Genomic DNA, 18,868 nt, shown 5'->3' on the forward strand with positions numbered 1-18,868 from the left:
AAAGAATATATGGGGGTTATGTGCACCCACAATTTTTAATACTGGTATACAGTGCCATTGTCTGACTGGGAATTCAAAGAATATATGGGGGTTATGTGCACCCACAATTTTTAATACTGGTATACAGTGCCATTGTCTGACTGGGAATTCAAAGAATATATGGGGGTTATGTGCACCCACAATTTTTACTACTGGTATACAGTGCCATTGTCTAACTGGGAATTCAAAGAATATATTGGGGTGACGTGCACCCACAATTTTTGCTACTGCTATACAGTTCCATTGTCTCACTGGGAATTCAAAGAATATATGGGGGTTATGTGCACCCACAATTTTTAATACTGGTATACAGTGCCATTGTCTGACTGGGAATTCAAAGAATATATGGGGGTTATGTGCACCCACAATTTTTAATACTGGTATACAGTGCCATTGTCTGACTGGGAATTCAAAGAATATATGGGGGTTATGTGCACCCACAATTTTTACTACTGGTATACAGTGCCATTGTCTAACTGGGAATTCAAAGAATATATTGGGGTGACGTGCACCCACAATTTTTGCTACTGCTATACAGTTCCATTGTCTCACTGGGAATTCAAAGAATATATGGGGGTTATGTGCACCCACAATTTTTAATACTGGTATACAGTGCCATTGTCTGACTGGGAATTCAAAGAATATATGGGGGTTATGTGCACCCACAATTTTTACTACTGGTATACAGTGCCATTGTCTGACTGGGAATTCAAAGAATATATGGGGGTTATGTGCACCCACAATTTTTAATACTGGTATACAGTGCCATTGTCTGACTGGGAATTCAAAGAATATATGGGGGTTACGTGCACCCACAATTTTTAATACTGCTATACAGTGCCATTGTCTGACTGGGAATTCAAAGAATATATGGGGGTTACGTGCACCCACAATTTTTAATACTGGTATACAGTGCCATTGTCTGACTGGGAATTCAAAGAATATATGGGGGTTACGTGCACCCACAATTTTTAATACTGGTATACAGTGCCATTGTCTGACTGGGAATTCAAAGAATATATGGGGGTTACGTGCACCCACAATTTTTAATACTGGTATACAGTGCCATTGTCTGACTGGGAATTCAAAGAATATATGGGGGTTATGTGCACCCACAATTTTTACTACTGGTATACAGTGCCATTGTCTAACTGGGAATTCAAAGAATATATTGGGGTGACGTGCACCCACAATTTTTGCTACTGCTATACAGTTCCATTGTCTGACTGGGAATTCAAAGAATATATGGGGGTTATGTGCACCCACAATTTTTACTACTGGTATACAGTGCCATTGTCTAACTGGGAATTCAAAGAATATATTGGGGTGACGTGCACCCACAATTTTTGCTACTGCTATACAGTTCCATTGTCTCACTGGGAATTCAAAGAATATATGGGGGTTATGTGCACCCACAATTTTTAATACTGGTATACAGTGCCATTGTCTGACTGGGAATTCAAAGAATATATGGGGGTTATGTGCACCCACAATTTTTAATACTGGTATACAGTGCCATTGTCTGACTGGGAATTCAAAGAATATATGGGGGTTATGTGCACCCACAATTTTTAATACTGGTATACAGTGCCATTGTCTGACTGGGAATTCAAAGAATATATGGGGGTTACGTGCACCCACAATTTTTAATACTGCTATACAGTGCCATTGTCTGACTGGGAATTCAAAGAATATATGGGGGTTACGTGCACCCACAATTTTTAATACTGGTATACAGTGCCATTGTCTGACTGGCAATTCAAAGAATATATGGGGGTTATGTGCACCCACAATTTTTAATACTGGTATACAGTGCCATTGTCTGACTGGGAATTCAAAGAATATATGGGGGTTATGTGCACCCACAATTTTTAATACTGGTATATAGTGCCATTGTCTGACTGGGAATTCAAAGAATATATGGGGGTTACGTGCACCCACAATTTTTAATACTGCTATACAGTGCCATTGTCTGAGTGGGAATTCAAAGAATATATGGGGGTTATGTGCACCCACAATTTTTAATACTGGTATATAGTGCCATTGTCTGACTGGGAATTCAAAGAATATATGGGGGTTATGTGCACCCACAATTTTTAATACTGGTATACAGTGCCATTGTCTCACTGGGAATTCCACAAATAATTTGGGGATTCATTCACCCTACATCTCAGGCTCTTGCCATATTCACCCAGGTTGTCAGTGCTGCACCAGCTCGTTCCCAGACAGCTCGGCCCGAAAAACGCGTTACCTATATAGAGGATTTGGACAATGAAGACAACATGTTCTAAATCTAATGTCTGCACCTTCTCCAGAATTAAAATAAAGGCAGCGTTTAACTTTCAAATAGCACTGCACAAAGGAAGAGCTTATCAGCTTGTCTCATGACATGCTACTGAAAAGTTTCATTTGTGTATCTTAATGTAAATATAGTTGTATAAGCTTTTTGGGTTTTAGGCACTGCCAAGTTATTTATTACCACCCACTCCCTTATAATGATGATGACGCCAAAGTCACTGTGGGTGTTCAGAGCTCACAGCTTTGGGTGACATTTGTCTTGCTCTCTGTCGGTACCAGCTGTCTTTTTGGATACCGTAAAGTTATGTTGACTTTATTAACAGCTATAGAAGCTTTAGCCAGGTTGTGACGGTGTGTAACCCTAACAACACTAAGTGGGATACACATTAATAGTCAGTCTATGTACGCTAAACGTATCACTGAAGTAATTTTTTTTCCCTCTCCCCTAATATAAGAAAGGAACAGACATTAGACCTAGACCGGGGTTCGAGGCTTGAAAAAATCCAGTATTATTTGTTCTTCATGATGTGAAATATGTGTTGAAAAGCAACCCAAGATGAAGTCAGCCATGTGTGCCAGTGTGTTACTTGGCATGCCTTTGCTGGCCCCAACTGTAAGGGTCACTCTCCATTTCCTCCATTTTCCACTCCCCTTCACACCATTTGTGGTGAAGCAATGGGATGCACTGAAGTGCACCCTCTAGCCTCGTGTGGGATAGGGACATCAGATGCCACTCCAACCCCCTCGTCTTCCTCCGCCAGCCAACGGTGCGAAGATGAGAGGAGTGTGCTCTGAATGTTTTCTGCCTAGCAGAGGCTAGTTCTCACTTACGAAAATGGCCCCACTTTGACCTGTATATCAGGCACAATGGTGTAGGTTTCAAAGAAACATGGCACCAACAAGTTGGAAAACGTGGGCCATGCGTGGACCGTGTTTGAGTCTGGCAAGCTCCAGATCTGCTACCAGGTTCCAGCCATTATCACAGGCGCAAAAATGCCAGGCCCCAGGTGTAGCAGGGAAAAAAAAATGCCATCTCAGCCAGGATGGCATCCCTGACCTCGGAGGCACTGTGCTGTCTGTCCCCCAAGCTGATCAGTTTCAGCACGGCCTACTGACATCTCCCCATGCCAGTGTTACAGTGTTTTCCGCTAGTAGCTGGGGTGGAGGTTGCAGCTTCGTAGGGTTTCAGTCTACTCCTGCCATGAATTTTGGCCTGGGAGAGGAGATAGGCCACCCCAGTTTGCACCCGGGGAACAGACTCCACCACATTCACCCTGCCTGTCATTAAAGATAAGCACTGCAGCATCCCTGACCACAGGCGCTTGTCCATGTGTCGGTGGTCAAGTGGACCTTGCAGCAAAGCGCAGAGCTCTGGGCCCGACTGATGTTATGGGACACATGCAGGCGCAAGGCAGAGACAGCACACCAAGAGAAGTAGTAACGGCTAGGCCCAGCATAGGGAGGTGCCCCAGCTGCCATCTGCTGACGGAAGGCCTGGGTCTCCAGAAGCATAAACAAACACCAACATCTCCAGGGCCAGCAGTTTATCGATGAGGCTGTTACAGGCTTGGGCATGGGGGTGGGTTGTATTGTACTTCTGCCTGCAATGAAAAGCTTGGGAAATGTGGAGTGGCTGGGAAGAGGCGCATGATGGTGCAGGCCAAAAGGGCGCATGAGGGTGAACTCCCCAATGTGTCAGAGATAGGTGTGTAGGTGTCCTTGCATCATATACTTGCACCATATTTGGCTTTGGAAGTTAATTTTGTGCCAAAAAGTGGTTAAGACAGCGATCCCTCAGCTACTCCCGTTACACTGTCTATTGAAGTTACCATCTGTGGAAGTGGACCACCATTTCTAAGATCCCAAAGGAAGCAGGCAAGAGATGTGCAGTTCAGAAAAAAAGATGAGAAAATAAGTTTAGGCTGTAGAGCACAGAGGGATCGGAGAGGACAGAGCTGGTGTCGGCCAGGTATTCCCACAACATGCGCCTATACTTGTCCCTCCTGGTGACACTAGGCCCCTGAGTGGCAGTAATTTGTCCAGGGGGGCCATTAACGTGTTCCAGACCTAGGAATAAGTCTTCCAACAGGGTAGAGTTTTGCATGCCTTTGCTTCTACCCACTGTTTTTGCTGCTTAGCTTCCCTCCACATCTACTCTGCTTTCACCCCTAAACATCACCCCAGTTTATGCCTTTGCTTCTACCCAGGTTTTTTGTTGATTTAGCTTCCCTCTACATCTACACTGCTTTAGCCCCTAGACATCACCCCTGTCCATGTGGGGTCGGTGGCCTCGTCATCCACCAACTCCTCTTCCAATTGCGCACTGCCCCCTTACTGCAAACCGCACATGACCACAGCTTGCCTTGATGGCAACTGTGTCTCATGATCCCCACTTAGGTCCAGACAAGTCGGTGGCGGGTCCAAAACCCCAAAATTGGAAGGAAATGGCAGATGCTGCAGTATTTCTAACACCTGTTCCTGGTGCTCGGGCCTGGTCTGTGTTGTACCCTGCACCCTGCTTAACGCATCTGCCATATCCGAAGTTGTGCTGAGCGCATGCTAATGTTTCGTGTCCAGTGCAATGGATGGGATGGGATTTCACATAAGTCTGCCACCCATGGCCACTCATGGTTGAGCAACTGAGGGAGTTGACTTTGACGAACCCGAGGGTTTTGGAGTTGGAACTACATCAAAGGTCTGTGCTGCTCACACACTCTGCTCAACACATGATATGTTTAGTGCCAGCAGTGTGGAGACGTCGCACAACAGCCGTTGTTCCAGCAGGTACAGGCGTTGTAGGAGTGCATAGAGGCTAGCAGCGGCAACTATACACTTTAAAAACTATCCGCACAAGCGCCACACTTTCACCAGTAGCTCAGGAACATTGGGGTACCTTTTTCAAAAGATTAGCAGCAATGAGTTAAAAACGTGGCCCAGGCATGGAATATGTTGCAGGCTGCCAAGCTACAGAGCCAATCCCAGGTTACGGCCATTATCACACATGACAACATGCCTGGGCCCAGGTGCAGTGGCAAAAACCACATTGCCGTCTCATCGAGGATGGCATGACTCACTTTGTAGGCAGTGTGCTGTCTGGCCCCCAAGCTGATGAGCTTCAGCACGGCCCGCTGACGTCTCCCCACACCAGTGTTGCAGCGTTTCCAGCTCGTAGCTGGGGTCAATTTAACAGCGGAGGAGGGTGGTGTTTCAGCCCTCCTCCCAGGAATGTTGTGTGGGGAGACAAGTCAGGCCACCACATTTTGCGACCCGGTCCACGCCTCAACTACATTCAACCACTGTGCCCAAATTGAAAGGTAGCGTCCCTGTCCGCATGCACTTGTCCATTCGTAACTGGTCACATGGAACTTTAGGGCTAAGCGCTGAATTTAGGGACCGCCTCATGTTTGGGGGAAAGTGCTGGTGTGGACGGCACAGTGCGGTGGCGCAGTAGACACTCTGCCCAAAAAGGGCAGAGTGTCCCCCAGCCGGGATTCCAACATCTCCTGGGCCAGATTTCTTGAGATGAGGCCGTTGAAGCCTTGGGCATGTGGGTGGGTTGCGCTGTACTTTAGCATGAAATGAAAGGCTTGGGAGATGGGGAGTTGATGGGAAGAGGCGCATGATGGCGCGGGCAAAAGGAGAAATGGCAGGAAAAGGTGAGGATAAGGGTGAACTCCCCAAAGTGTCAGAGGCAGATGTGGAGGTGTCCTGGCTCCTGGTCTGGACTGCAGCGCCAGCCCTGTCAACAGTGGAAGAGGCAGTGGCCGCCAGGCCAAACGACGATTATCCTGCGCTTGCTCTCACCCACTGAGCCCAGGGCTTGCCTTCCAAATGATGGCACCCGCAAGAGGTGGTGAGATTCCTCTCCGCAGATCTCCAAACCATCTTGGACTTGCAAATTGCACTAAATTTGTCATGTAACTGACATGTATATGATGAGTCTATCCATTGTCTGTTCATTTTGGTGAAAGTCAGCCTGTCAGCTGACAGACAGCTGTGCTTGTCAGTGATGATGTCACCGGCTGCTTGTACCCCCAGTTTTTGCTGCTTAGCTTGCCTCCACATCCACACTGCTTTTGCCCCTACACATCACCCCTATCCATGCCTGTGCCTCTAGCCATAAGTCTGCCACCCATGGAAACTCATGGTGCAGAAAGTGAGGGAGCTGACTCTGAGGAACCCTTGGGTTTTGTAGCTGGTACTCCATCAAAGGTCTCTGCTGCTCACACACCCTGCTGAACATACGGTATCTAGGGTTAGAGCGTGTGGTGACCTCGCACAACAGTAGGTGCTTCAGGCAGATGTAGGCCTTGCTGGAGTGTATTGCGGCTAGCTCCAGGTACTGTAGACTTGGGAAAGTGGGTGTCCAAGTGCCGCACTTTCACCCTTAGCTCAGCTAATTTGGGGTATGTTTTTAAAGATCATTGCACCACTACATTGAACATGTGGGCCAGGCATGGAACGTGTTGGAGGCTGGCAAGCTCCAGAGCCCTCCAACAAGCTAAAAAACCTGGCCCCAGGGGCAGCGGGGATAAACAAATTGCCATCTCATCCAGGATGGCATCCCTGACCTCAGAGGCAGTGTGCTGTCCGTCTCCCAAGCTGATGAGCTTCAGCCCAGCCTGCTGACGTCTCCCCACACCAGTGTTGCAGCGTTTTCAGCTCGTAGCTGGGGTAAATCTAACAGCGGAGGAGGAGGAGGGTGGTGTTTCAGCCCTCCTCCCAGGAATGTTTTGTGGGGAAACAAGTCAGGAAAATTCTTGAAACGGGAGAGTTTTGCATCTTTGCCCTTGCTGCCTATGGACATCCCTTTGCCTCTAGCCACCATTTTCCCTGCTTTGCTTGCCTCCAAATCCACACTGCTTTTGCCCCTAGACATCACCCCAGTCCATGCCTTAGCTTGTACCCCCAGTTTTTCCTGCTTAGCTTGCCTCCACATCCACACTGCTTTTGCCCCTAGACATCACCCCAGTCCATGCCTTAGCTTGTATCCCCAGTTTTTCCTGCTTAGCTTGCCTCCACATCCACACTGCTTTTGCCCCTAGACATCACCCCAGTCCATGCCTTAGCTTGTACCCCCAGTTTTTCCTGCTTAGCTTGCCTCCACATCCACACTGCTTTTGCCCCTAGACATCATCCCTATCCATGCCTCTTCCCCTAGCCATAACTCTGCCACCCCTGGAAACTCATGGTGCAGAAACTTTGGTTGCTGACTTTGAGGAACCCTTGGGTTTTGTAGATGGAACTCCATCAAAGGTCTGTGCAGCTCACACACCCTGCTCAAGATATGGTATTGTAGGGTTTCAGCGTGTGTGAATGACGGACAACAGCCTGTGTTTGGACAGATGTAGGCCTTGCTAGAGTGTTTTTAGGCTAGCAGCGACTCCTGTGCACTTGCAAAAGTGGGCGCACAAGCGCCGCATTTTCAACAGTAGCTTCGGTACATTTGGGTATGTTTTTAAAAAACTTTGCACCACTAGGTTAGACGTGGGCCAAACATGGAACGTGTTGGAGGCTGGCAAGCTCCAGAGCCGCTACCAGGTTCCAGCCATTATCACAGGCGTAAAAATGCCAGGCCCCAGGTGTAGCAGGGAAAAAAAAATGCCATCTCAGCCAGGATGGCATCCCTGACCTCGGAGGCACTGTGCTGTCTGTCCCCCAAGCTGATGAGCTTCAGCACCGCCTGCTGACGTCTCCCCACACCAGTGTTTTAGCGTTTGCCGCTAGTAGCTGTGGTGGAGGTTGCAGCGTCGTAGGGTTTCAGTCTACTCCTGCCATGAATTTTGGCCTGGGAGAGGAGATAGGCCACCCCAGTTTGCACCCGGGGAACAGACTCCACCACATTCACCCTGCCTGTCATTAAAGATAAGCACTGCAGCATCCCTGACCACAGGCGCTTGTCCAAGTGTCGGTGGTCAAGTGGACCTTGCAGCAAAGCGCGGAACTAAGGGCCCACCTGATGTTGAGTGACACGTGCTGGTGCAAGGCGGGGACGCCACACCGGGAGAAGTTGAGACGGCTAGGGACGGCATAGTGAGGTGCCACAGTTGCCATCAGGTCCGGGAAGGCGGGAGTTTCAACAAGCCGGAACGCCAACCTCTCCTGGGCCAGCAGTTTAGCGATGTTGGCGTTCTAGGCTTGCGTGGGTGGGTGGTTAGCAGTGTATTTCTGCCGGCGCTCCAATGTATGAGAGATGGTGGGTTGTTGTAAAGAAGCGCCTGATGGTGCCTTTGATGGTGCAGGAGAAGGAGATAAGACAGAAACAGGGGAGGATGAGGGAGAAGTCAACAAAGTGGCGGAGGCAGATGAAGTGATGTCCTGGCTCGTCCTCTGGAGTGCATCGCCAGCACTGTGAGCAGAGGCAGTGGCATGAACGGCGGGCGACGTTTGTCCTGCCGTTGCTGCCTGCCACTGATTCCATTGCTTGGATTCCAAATGACGGTGCATTGAAGTGGTGGACAGGTTGCTCTTCTCAGGGCCCCTACTCGATTTCGAGAGGCAAATTGTGTAGACGACACTATATCTGTCCTCGGCGCATTCCTTGAAAAAACTCTACACCTTCAAGAAACGTGCCCTCGATGGGGGAGTTTTTCTGGGCTGGGTACAAAAGGGAACATCTTCGGACATTCCGGGTCTGGCCTGGCTTCGGCAAAGCAGCTGACCTCTGCCTCTGGACATGTCTCTGCCTCTAGCTACCCTTTTTGGTGCTGCACCTGCCTCAACATCCACACTACTTTCCCAGCTTGACATCTGCCTTGTCCAGGTGGGGTCGGTGTCCTCGTCGTCCACCACCTCCTCTTCCAACTCCTGTCTCGCCTCCTCCTCCTGCACAATGCGCATGTCAACTGGCTGCCCTGACAGCAACTGCGTCTCATCGTCGTCGATGAGGGTGGGTTGCTGGTCATCCGCCACCAAATCGACCGGAGATGGAATGGAGGAGACTCTAGTGTTTGAGCATCTGGACACAGATACTCGTCTGTTAGGTCCGTGGAATCGCGAAATGGAGGGGCAGGTTGCGGTACAGTCAAAGGAAGGGAGAACAGCTCTGGGGAGCAGGGACAGTTGGGGTTATTGTTCTGAGAAGATTGGGAATTTTGGGTGGAAGGAGGACAAGACTGTTGGGTAAGAGGAGGTAGAGGCTGACTGGCTGGTGGACAATGTGCTTTAAGCGTTATCCGACAGCCATTGCAAGACCTGTTCCTGGTTCTCGGGCCTACTAATCTTTGTACCATTCAGCCTAGTTAATGTGGAACTTTTGTGCAAAGCGCAGAACTTAGGGCCCGCCTGATGTTAAGGGACACACGCTGGTACAAGGCTCAACTCACCCTAAGTGCCAAAAACACTGCTGGTGCAAGGCTCTACTCATGCCAAGGGCCTCAATCTCTGCTGGTAGCTCAGCTTAAGGTCATGTAACTTTGTTTGGAAGGGCTCATGTTAAGGGCTAGAAAAGTGAATTTTGGAAGGTCTTACCACATCACACACACACACACACACACACACACACACACACACACACACACACACACACACTCAAAATGACAGTTAAGGGTGAGGGCTTTTGGAATTCCCATTGCCTATTCCATTTGTGGTTGTCATGGGGAACGTGATTTAAAGGGGTGGTTGTTACTGTTTGTTGAGCTTAAATTGGGGTTTGTGTCCATCCATTTGGGGAGTAAAGAAGGTTTCCAGGTATTTTCCCACTTTGATAGAGGTTTTTTTGAATGTGGAAAGTGTGTAGTTGTTAGGCAGTGATGTTGGGGTAATAGAGGGTCTTTGGTGTGTTAGATGCCCCCAGGCATGCTTCCCCTGCTGTCCCAGTGTCATTCCAGAGGTGTTGGCATCATTTCCTGGGGTGTCATAGTGGACTTGGTGACCCTCCAGACACGGATTTGGGTTTCCCCCTTAACGAGTATCTGTTCCCCATAGACTATAATGGGGTTCGAAACCCGTTCGAACACACGAACATTGAGCGGCTGTTCGAATCGAATTTCGAACCTCGAACATTTTAGTGTTCGCTCATCTCTATTCCTTACCACGTATATAAGGAACAAGAAATCAAACTGTGTTAACTTTAAGGCTATTGAAGTTGGGATATATGTATATATGTGCAGCACTTACAATAGAGTTGGCCATATATGTTACATTCATATGGGTCATACTTACCAGGGACCAGCCAACCATGTAATGTATATGCGAGCCTTTAAAATCTCGCCCTATGCTTTTGTTCACAGAGAATTTAATCTGCTCACAGAGAGAGCATGCACGAGTATGGCGGACAGACATTGAAAGGAACAGATTCATTTACATGAATCAATTAATGGAGATATTATCAAAAATAATTAACTTCAATCCCTCTATGACTTTGCAGTGAATTAGTCGTCTATACAGAATATTTATTCGGTCCTGCAAGTATTTTGCATACTCAAAAATCATAGACAAACATTCTGTCCAATGTCACAGACAATCTGGAGAGGTTATGGGCGATCCAATACCTGGGGAGCTTATGTGTTCCAGGTGCCCGAGGCTAGGCTGCCTAGTGATGTGGAACATTAGTTCTCTGGGCTCGCTGTCTCGATCCGTAGCTGACAGTTGCTGTGTAGTGATTTTTTTCCAAGTATTCTCATCCAAGGTGAGACCACTGTTGGCAGTAATTGATGGCGGCAGTCTGTCTTCTAAATGCAAAGTAGAATAATACTGCCTTAATGGTAATTTTTACAGCCATTTGTTTGACATCTGTAAAGACATGCAGTATATACTTACCTAACACACTAATATAGAATGATTGATCGATCAATGAGTTGTCTTCTGAATCAACTACATCAAATTTGAAAGAAAAACTTCCTCCCGATTCCCCTTTACTGTGCTTATACTGAATGTGTCCTAAAACAGAGCAAGATTATAGGAGTACTACCATATCTCATATACTTTGTTATACTTCAATAAGGCAAAACAATGAGCAGGTTAACATTGTTGTAATAAATAGACTAATAACCAGCAATGTTACCATCTAGGCATGCCCTCTAGGCATACTCTCCCACCTGACCGGACTCTGGGCATGGAGGGATACAACTGACATTGTGTGGTATTGCCGAGGCATCATAAATCTTAAAGTTATGCTAAAGTTATGATTTACCTTTATTAACATCCATCTGAGTAAAGCTGGTGACTGGTCCTCTAACAGAAATTGGGACCAGGTTATTATTCTTAGATATTTGTAATTGCCCCACAGCCGGATCTCTCTTAATGACATAACTCAGCTTGGCGTCATCTGAATCTATGTCTGTTCCCTTTAAATGCTGATCAGTGATTGTAGCTGTTGAGCCTAGATAGGAAAAGATAAAGAAGTGTCACTTGGAAACAGCTATGACAAGGTCCACACAACAAGAAATTACATAGTACTGACAAATACACACAGATGCTGCCTAGTGGTTTCTTATTATAAGGCATAGCAAAACAGCCACATAACGACAAATACTGTTCCTGCTGGTTCAGGCCACCATATTCCCTGGCTTTAGGGTATGTAACTCTGCACAGATCACCACCAGTACTATAGGGGCTGTTTCTACAGCATATACCGTACATCATAACCTATACCTAATCTGTGCTAGGTTTACAAAGATCGGTCCAGTGTATCTCTGTATTTTAAGTATAAAGGACTCAAATTGGTATCTAAAGATATTTTTTATTTACGTTTTATATTACTTTAGTTATGATGGTCTACCAAAAGAAATCAATAAGCACAATAAACTTATTATACAGGGTGGGCCATAAGTCCCGCAACACCCCTATAAAATGAGAACCGCATGAAATTTAGTAACCAAATGTCATGATATATGGTTTGTCAGTGGGGAAAAACTTTCAGGCTATGTTACCGAGTTGGTGGCCATCTTGAAATCCGCCATCTTGGATGCAACTTTACTTTTTCAAATGGGAAGGGGGTGTTGTGATACATCACATCGATAGAGAATTTGATGAGGAATTCAAAGGTGTGCTTGGTTTTGACATATCTTTATTCCCTGACATGTTATTGACATTTTTGTGTGGTACGTCTCTCATTCACGCAGCTCACAGAATGTGCTCAAAATGTTGTCCATTGTTTTGAATCAGGTGAACGTGGGGGCCACTCCACTGGCCCACGACGACCGATCCATTTCCCAGGGAATTGTTCGTCCAGGAATTCACGAACGTTACATCCATAATGGGGAGGTCCACCATCTTGTTGGTAAAATTCAGGAAAGGTGCCTTGTTCTGTGCACAGTGAAGGAAACACATCATCCCAGAGCAATTCCAGATACCCCGCAGAATTAAGATTACCCCTGATGACGAATGGGCCCACTATCTTTGTAGCCCAAATACCACACCACACCATGATTTTCTGTTTACCAACTAACTTTTAGGGATCTGTCCAATGTGGGTTACTATCCGACCAATAGCGGTGGTTTTGCTTGTTCACTTCCCCATTCACATAAAAGTTCGCCTCATCACTGAAAAGGACCTTGTGGATGAACTCTGGATCGTGCTGCAATTTCTGGGTCACCCATTGCGCAAATTCAACTCGCCGGTCAGGGTCATCTTCATTCAGATGCTGCAGCAACTGGATCTTGTAAGGATGCCAGTGCTCTGTGCTCATTTTGAGCACATTCTGTGAGCTACGTGAGTGAGAGTCATACCACACAAAAACATCAATAACATGTCAAGGAATAAAGATATGTCAAAACCAAGCACACCTTTGAATTCCTCATCAAATTCTCTATTGATTTGATGTATCACAACACCCCCTTCCCATTTGAAAATGTAAAGTTGCATCCAAGATGGCGGATTTCAAGATGGCCGCCAACTCGGTAACATAGCCTAAAAGTTTTTCCCCCACTGCCAAACCATATATCATGACATTTGGTTACTAAATTTCACGCGGTTCTCATTTTATAGGGGTGGTGTGGGACTTATGGCCCACCCTGTAGACAACACAGGAGCAGTTTTCCAATACCGTAGAAAGCTACATGCACACAACCTGTTCTGAGTTTTGCCCTGGGCTCATAGCCGATGATAATAAGCATTGGGGCCCTAGAAATGAATGTTAGCTGGATAGCACACTGACAAAACACATGGTCTTGTGCATGGAGCCTTAGAATGCCGATGATAAAACAGGTAATTCATCCATGTGCATATTACACAACCAAGTATGACACTATTAAGTGCAAAGAAAAGCAGAGATGCAGACTGATGTCTATATAACACATGATACATACATTACTACTACTAACTACAAGATTAATACCCAGTATAAACATTCCTTTGACCCACCTACCTCTTATTTTACTTTAGTTCTACATAATAGTCATACCTGCTGAGATTTGCAGGCCTCTGTTTACAGCTAACCGTGGTGGTTCCTTTCTCTGTGGCTCAATAGTAAATTGTAATCTTCCAGTATCTGTGTATCGACCGTCCGAAAGAGAGAATCTGAATTCATCCGATTGTGTTGCCCCAGTCGTTGGAACATATACAATTAACTCATCTAAAATGTCCTGATACGTAAATGATGAGCCTTGGGACAAGATCCTTCCATTTTCCAATGGTTCAGAGTAGAATTGCCTTCTGCGTAAATGACCTAAGGGCAAATACTTAAAATATTATCTACCAGCAAACACACATTTGTTGAAAACATTGTCAATGAATGCAACAATGAAAACAATGTTTATATATTAAAGTTTTTCTAATGCAACAATTTTGGACAACTGTTACTCACTCAACATGACATAATAGCAATGGATGATATATATGTGAATGATGTAAAATTAATCCTACATCTCATTTTCTTGTCTGACCCAGCACTGTGGCAATCTGCTGCTATTTGTAGGAAAATGGCAGAGGTTGATAGGACAGGGGTAAGTGAATAATAGATAAGAATGTGTCTCGTTTTTCACTTAACATGGTTTAAAAATAAATGGACTTCCATTCATATACCTCTCAGGTATAACATTCTCTTTTTTTCCTTTCCAACAGAAGCAGATTCCACTAAAATAGTGAACAAAAAAATGCAAGGATAAATGGGTTCTTATATTGTCATTCTTGATGTAGCCTAAAGCTGGCCAAACATTATTCATCATGTTTACCAGTTCGCATGATCTTGTGATGGTAGTGTAAGCTGATGGCTGGTCAGATAATGGAGGGGGTGTACATCTCACCCAGGCTACTAAGTTGGGTGAGATGAGAAAACTCCAGAAAGAATGTTTCTCAGCAGATAACTATTATCTGCTGAGGGTTATTTCAGAGTTCCGGTTACTGGGATGGATTTTTAGGAATGGCAGGTAGGTTGGTAGTGGGACCTGTTATTCCACCCCCTCCAGTCCACACTTTGGGGATGTTTCTGCAGTGACTCAGCTGTTGACAGTCTCCTCATCAAGGAGGCTTAAGAAGTCAGCTCCAGCAGCAGACTGAGGGCAACAGAGTTTGGCTGGAGTGCCAAACAGAGAGGTCATATTTTTGGAGCTGTGTCCTGAGTGATTCTACTGGCTTTTGGATTTCTGTTATTCTAGGTGAGGTAACCTATTCTATGTTTAGTTAGAGCCTAGCCGGGTGGGTATATATATTTGTATTGTTTCCTTTTGTTGCTGCACTACCCTTTTGAGTGAAAATAAACTCTACCTTTGTTTTGGACTAAAGAATCTGGACTTGTGAGTCTATGCCACCCCACCTAGCAACCCCAGACCCTGACAGTAGGAATATATGCAGTGTTAGTAAAGAGAACTTCTGATAACTAAAAGCAATTGTCTTATATTCTTATAGCTTTGTAACAAAGAGAAGTTTGCCACCGTACTTTGCTGATGGCAGACTTGTGTCCCCAGTAAAAGTCGCAAGACACTTTGGCAATCTGTTGTACTTATCTGTCCACACGACATATGATACATACTGTACTATGAAAAGTCTTTAGCATCACAAAAGATAAAAGAATTGTAGCTTCGTTATTGTTTAATTTTCAAGCTAGCAACTTTTCTGTGTATATATAGACAATTCATCCCGTCACACACAGCAGCGGCTCTACATGCATGTCTGGCCAGGACACCAGTGATTTCACTTAAGAAAGTGAAACATTAAGGGCGTTGCCAGAAACAACGGCTCTGTCTGCACGCCCTACCAGGCCAACAATGGTTTCACTTAAGAAAGTGAAACACTAAAGGTGCTGCTACAAACAACAGCTCTGGCTGTACACATGGCCAAGCCACCAGTGATTCCACTTAAAGTGTAACATTTATTGATATTGACTCATTTATGAAACACTTACCATGAGCAGGTGCTTTTGTGACAATGAAAACGAGTTCATTATCTGGTGTATCAATATCCTGGACACTTAAGGAGGAATTCCTTATAACTGCTCCTGCAGTTTCATGAACACGTACAGGCAATACAAATATTTTGGGAGGTTCATCATTTTTCCCCTGTTATAAGAAATGGAAAAAGAGCTCTTTTACTACATTCATACATGTGTACATAATAGTTTTATGCCACAAAAGGGACACCGCGACAAAAGCAAATGTCATGGACTTACAAAATCTGTGTTTTAATATATTTTATTGAATTGTTAATTTTCAACAACATAAATTCATGAATACAACAGAAAGCTATATTAGTGTTTTATGCTTTTCTAGAAACCAACTTCTTTTTCCTCTAATATTCTCATTTCACATTTTTTTATACCAGTTGTCCTGGTACACTACTGTTACTTTTCTTGTACAGTGTAGAAGGAAAACTCATGTACAACCCTATCCACCATTGCATGTTTAGGAAGCCTGCATGGAAGATAGTACAATAATAGCTGGCCATACAAATGGGATAGCTGGTTTGGGTGACAGCTATTTTTCATGACTCCCCCATAAACATGTATACTTGGCCAAGCATACATGATTATTTCAGTGTGGAGAGGAGAATAAGATGGCAGTAGTTGTTTTTTTCTGGGAACGAAGGACATGCCAACATCCAGCATACCCAATTTTTCTTTCTGAAAGTTATGGAAAAGACGAAGGTGCAATAGACAGTTAGCAAGTCCTGCCAGAAACAACATCTGCAAGGAGTTTGTATGTTCTCCCCGTGTTTGCATGGATTTCCTCCCCTTCGACAAAGAGATACTGATAGGAAAAACTAAATTTACATTGTGATCCCTAAATGGGGCTCGCAATCGACATTTACAAAAAAGAAAAAAAGAAAAAAAAGAAATTGGAAACAGAACACAAAAGCATGCACCCTCTTACAATTGAGCACCACCTCAATTGGAATACCAACCTCTATGGTGATGGTAATATTGTGTATTTCAGACTGGCTTGATCCATCGGTCATAAAGAAACTAAAGTAGTCAACACTTGGCTCCACACTGTCGTGGACGCTCTGCACATAGTAGATATAATTCTCTATGATGTCCTGAATAGAAAACGATGATTCTGAGCCCACTTGACCTCCCAGAGAAGTTCGGCCTCCTGTTTCAAAGTTTTGCAAAGAATATTTAATTTAATAGTATACCACTGTCATATACATTTATTTACTATTTAAACATATTGTGCAGCACTTTCCATGTATCTACGAAAACTGGGAGTTCGCACAACAGTAAGTGCTGGTTTATCACTAAAACATGCCCTTACTTGCTAATCAATGGTCGTTTGACCTCTGAAATTGCCACCAATCAATAGAATGAATGTGTGATATCCTTTGGCTTATCTAGACCTCTAGACATGAACTACTACACTGCTAGGTTCAAGTGAATGTGACTGAATTGCAGAATTTGCACAGCTCTTGGTCTTGGATGAAGCTGCTGTGCTTAAAGTGGTATTCCCAGCTCAAGGATCTGATCTATACTGCTAGCTTACGTAAATTCAAGACTTTCCTAAATACATATTTATAAGGCTTTATAAGGGTCCCTTCACACTACTGATACGCTGCCTGATTCTGAACGTTAAAACACGGTCAGAATCAACGCGTATAAAGCAGATCCCATTCATTTCAATGGGGAGCCGGCATACAAGCGCTCCCCATTGAAATGAATGGGCTGCTTTTCACTCTACGAGCGCTCCCATTGAAGTGAATGGGAAGCGCTCACGTGTACGGCTCGCCGTGTGAAGGGGCCCGGAGCTCGGCTCAGTCCGAGCCGTACACGTGAGCGCTTCCCATTCACTTCAATGGGAGCACTCGTAGAGTAAAAAGCAGCCCATTCATTTCAATGGGGAGCGCTCGTACGCCGGCTCCCCATTGAAATGAATGGGATCTGCTTTATACGTGCTGATTCTGACCGTGTTTTAACGTTCAGAAGCAGGCAGCGTATCAGTAGTGTGAAGGGGCCCTAAAAGCTGCTTTGTTTGACTGCTATATGAAATTATTTCTTCCGTTGTTTACACATGGTTGTCAAGACACCCAGCTTGTATCTGATAAGACAGGACAGAGGAATGACTCACTGCTCTCTGGAGAACTGAGTTGTCTTGATGTTATATAAATCTCTGTGGTCAGGAAAATCACATCAGTTATTTGCAGTTTGATGACACAGGCACAGACAATGTCCATTATATATGTCTATGTAAAACATAAGTACTGAGTAGAAACGTTGTAAGTGTTCTCTCTTACCTCATGTATTATAATATGCATGTACTGTGCATATTATTTGAAATGAATTTACACTAGATATCTATTAATCATAATAAATCTATTATGGAAAATTTCTATATCTACTGAGGTATGTCATAGCGTCCTGTTCATTAAACAGTCAAAGCTGCCCACCAGCTTGTGGAAGAATAAAGGAAGTGAGAAGAAGAGACAGCAGGCAAACTGCTCAGACAGGGAGATTGGAAAACCCCTTAAGTACTGCTGTAACCTCTTTTTTTCTATTGAACTTTGTGGTTTAGAGTTTGGACCTCACTGGTCAGTGAATGCATAATGGAGCAATAAGCCATTGTCTAATGTGTTGGGAAAATTCCTGTAACTGAAAAACCCATATGTGAAAATCTTGACTATCCCCTGGATATAAAAACAATCATTTGTTAAAGAATTTTCATTCATTTCGAGGAACACAGACCAAAGAGTTACAAAGTGAGAAGGTACAGCTGACTTCACAGAGAAACACCTATGCAGCAATATAAAGTTCTTCATCACACAGCACATTCATCTATGCGCAGCTCATTCTGAACATTAGCACATGTCACAAAAGGAATGTATAGCCTGCAGCAAGTTTGAAGCAATCTGACAGAAGAGATATGGTTTGCTTTCCAGAACTGCTACTACATCAAAAACAGACAACAGATACTAGATACAACTAAGCATCGAGAAAATCATTCAAGACTTACCGTTTTTCAAGTTCTCAAGATAACCAAACCGTGGTCCACTGGTGATATGTATTTTTAGCTGAGGTACAAATGTTATAGTCTCAAGGGGCAATACATCACGTGCTGATAGAAGGATCCTCCCTCCTTCTTCCACCTATGAATTTATCAGACTTTTAAAATGTATTTAAACATATGCACTAGTGTTTTCTTTGTCATGCATAGTATAGCAAGTA

The 18,868-nt window shown here is 44.7% G+C and overlaps 1 protein-coding gene across 2 annotated transcripts in view; it reads right to left on the bottom strand.

The window, feature by feature from the left end:
- FRAS1 (Fraser extracellular matrix complex subunit 1) overlaps nt 1–18,868 on the bottom strand; it is a 368,631-nt gene that overhangs the window by 38,382 nt on the left and 311,381 nt on the right. For both annotated transcript variants that reach the window (XM_075284507.1, XM_075284497.1), the window contains 7 exons: nt 18,657–18,789; nt 16,615–16,805; nt 15,620–15,773; nt 13,682–13,945; nt 11,471–11,659; nt 11,098–11,217; nt 10,830–11,009 (listed from right to left, as the gene is read on the bottom strand). In XM_075284507.1, coding sequence (XP_075140608.1) covers nt 10,830–11,009; nt 11,098–11,217; nt 11,471–11,659; nt 13,682–13,945; nt 15,620–15,773; nt 16,615–16,805; nt 18,657–18,789 — 1,231 coding nt within the window. The remainder of the gene's footprint in view (nt 1–10,829; nt 11,010–11,097; nt 11,218–11,470; nt 11,660–13,681; nt 13,946–15,619; nt 15,774–16,614; nt 16,806–18,656; nt 18,790–18,868) is intronic.

This window comes from Leptodactylus fuscus, chromosome 1, assembly GCF_031893055.1.
Source record: "Leptodactylus fuscus isolate aLepFus1 chromosome 1, aLepFus1.hap2, whole genome shotgun sequence".
Lineage (NCBI taxonomy): Eukaryota > Metazoa > Chordata > Amphibia > Anura > Leptodactylidae > Leptodactylus > Leptodactylus fuscus.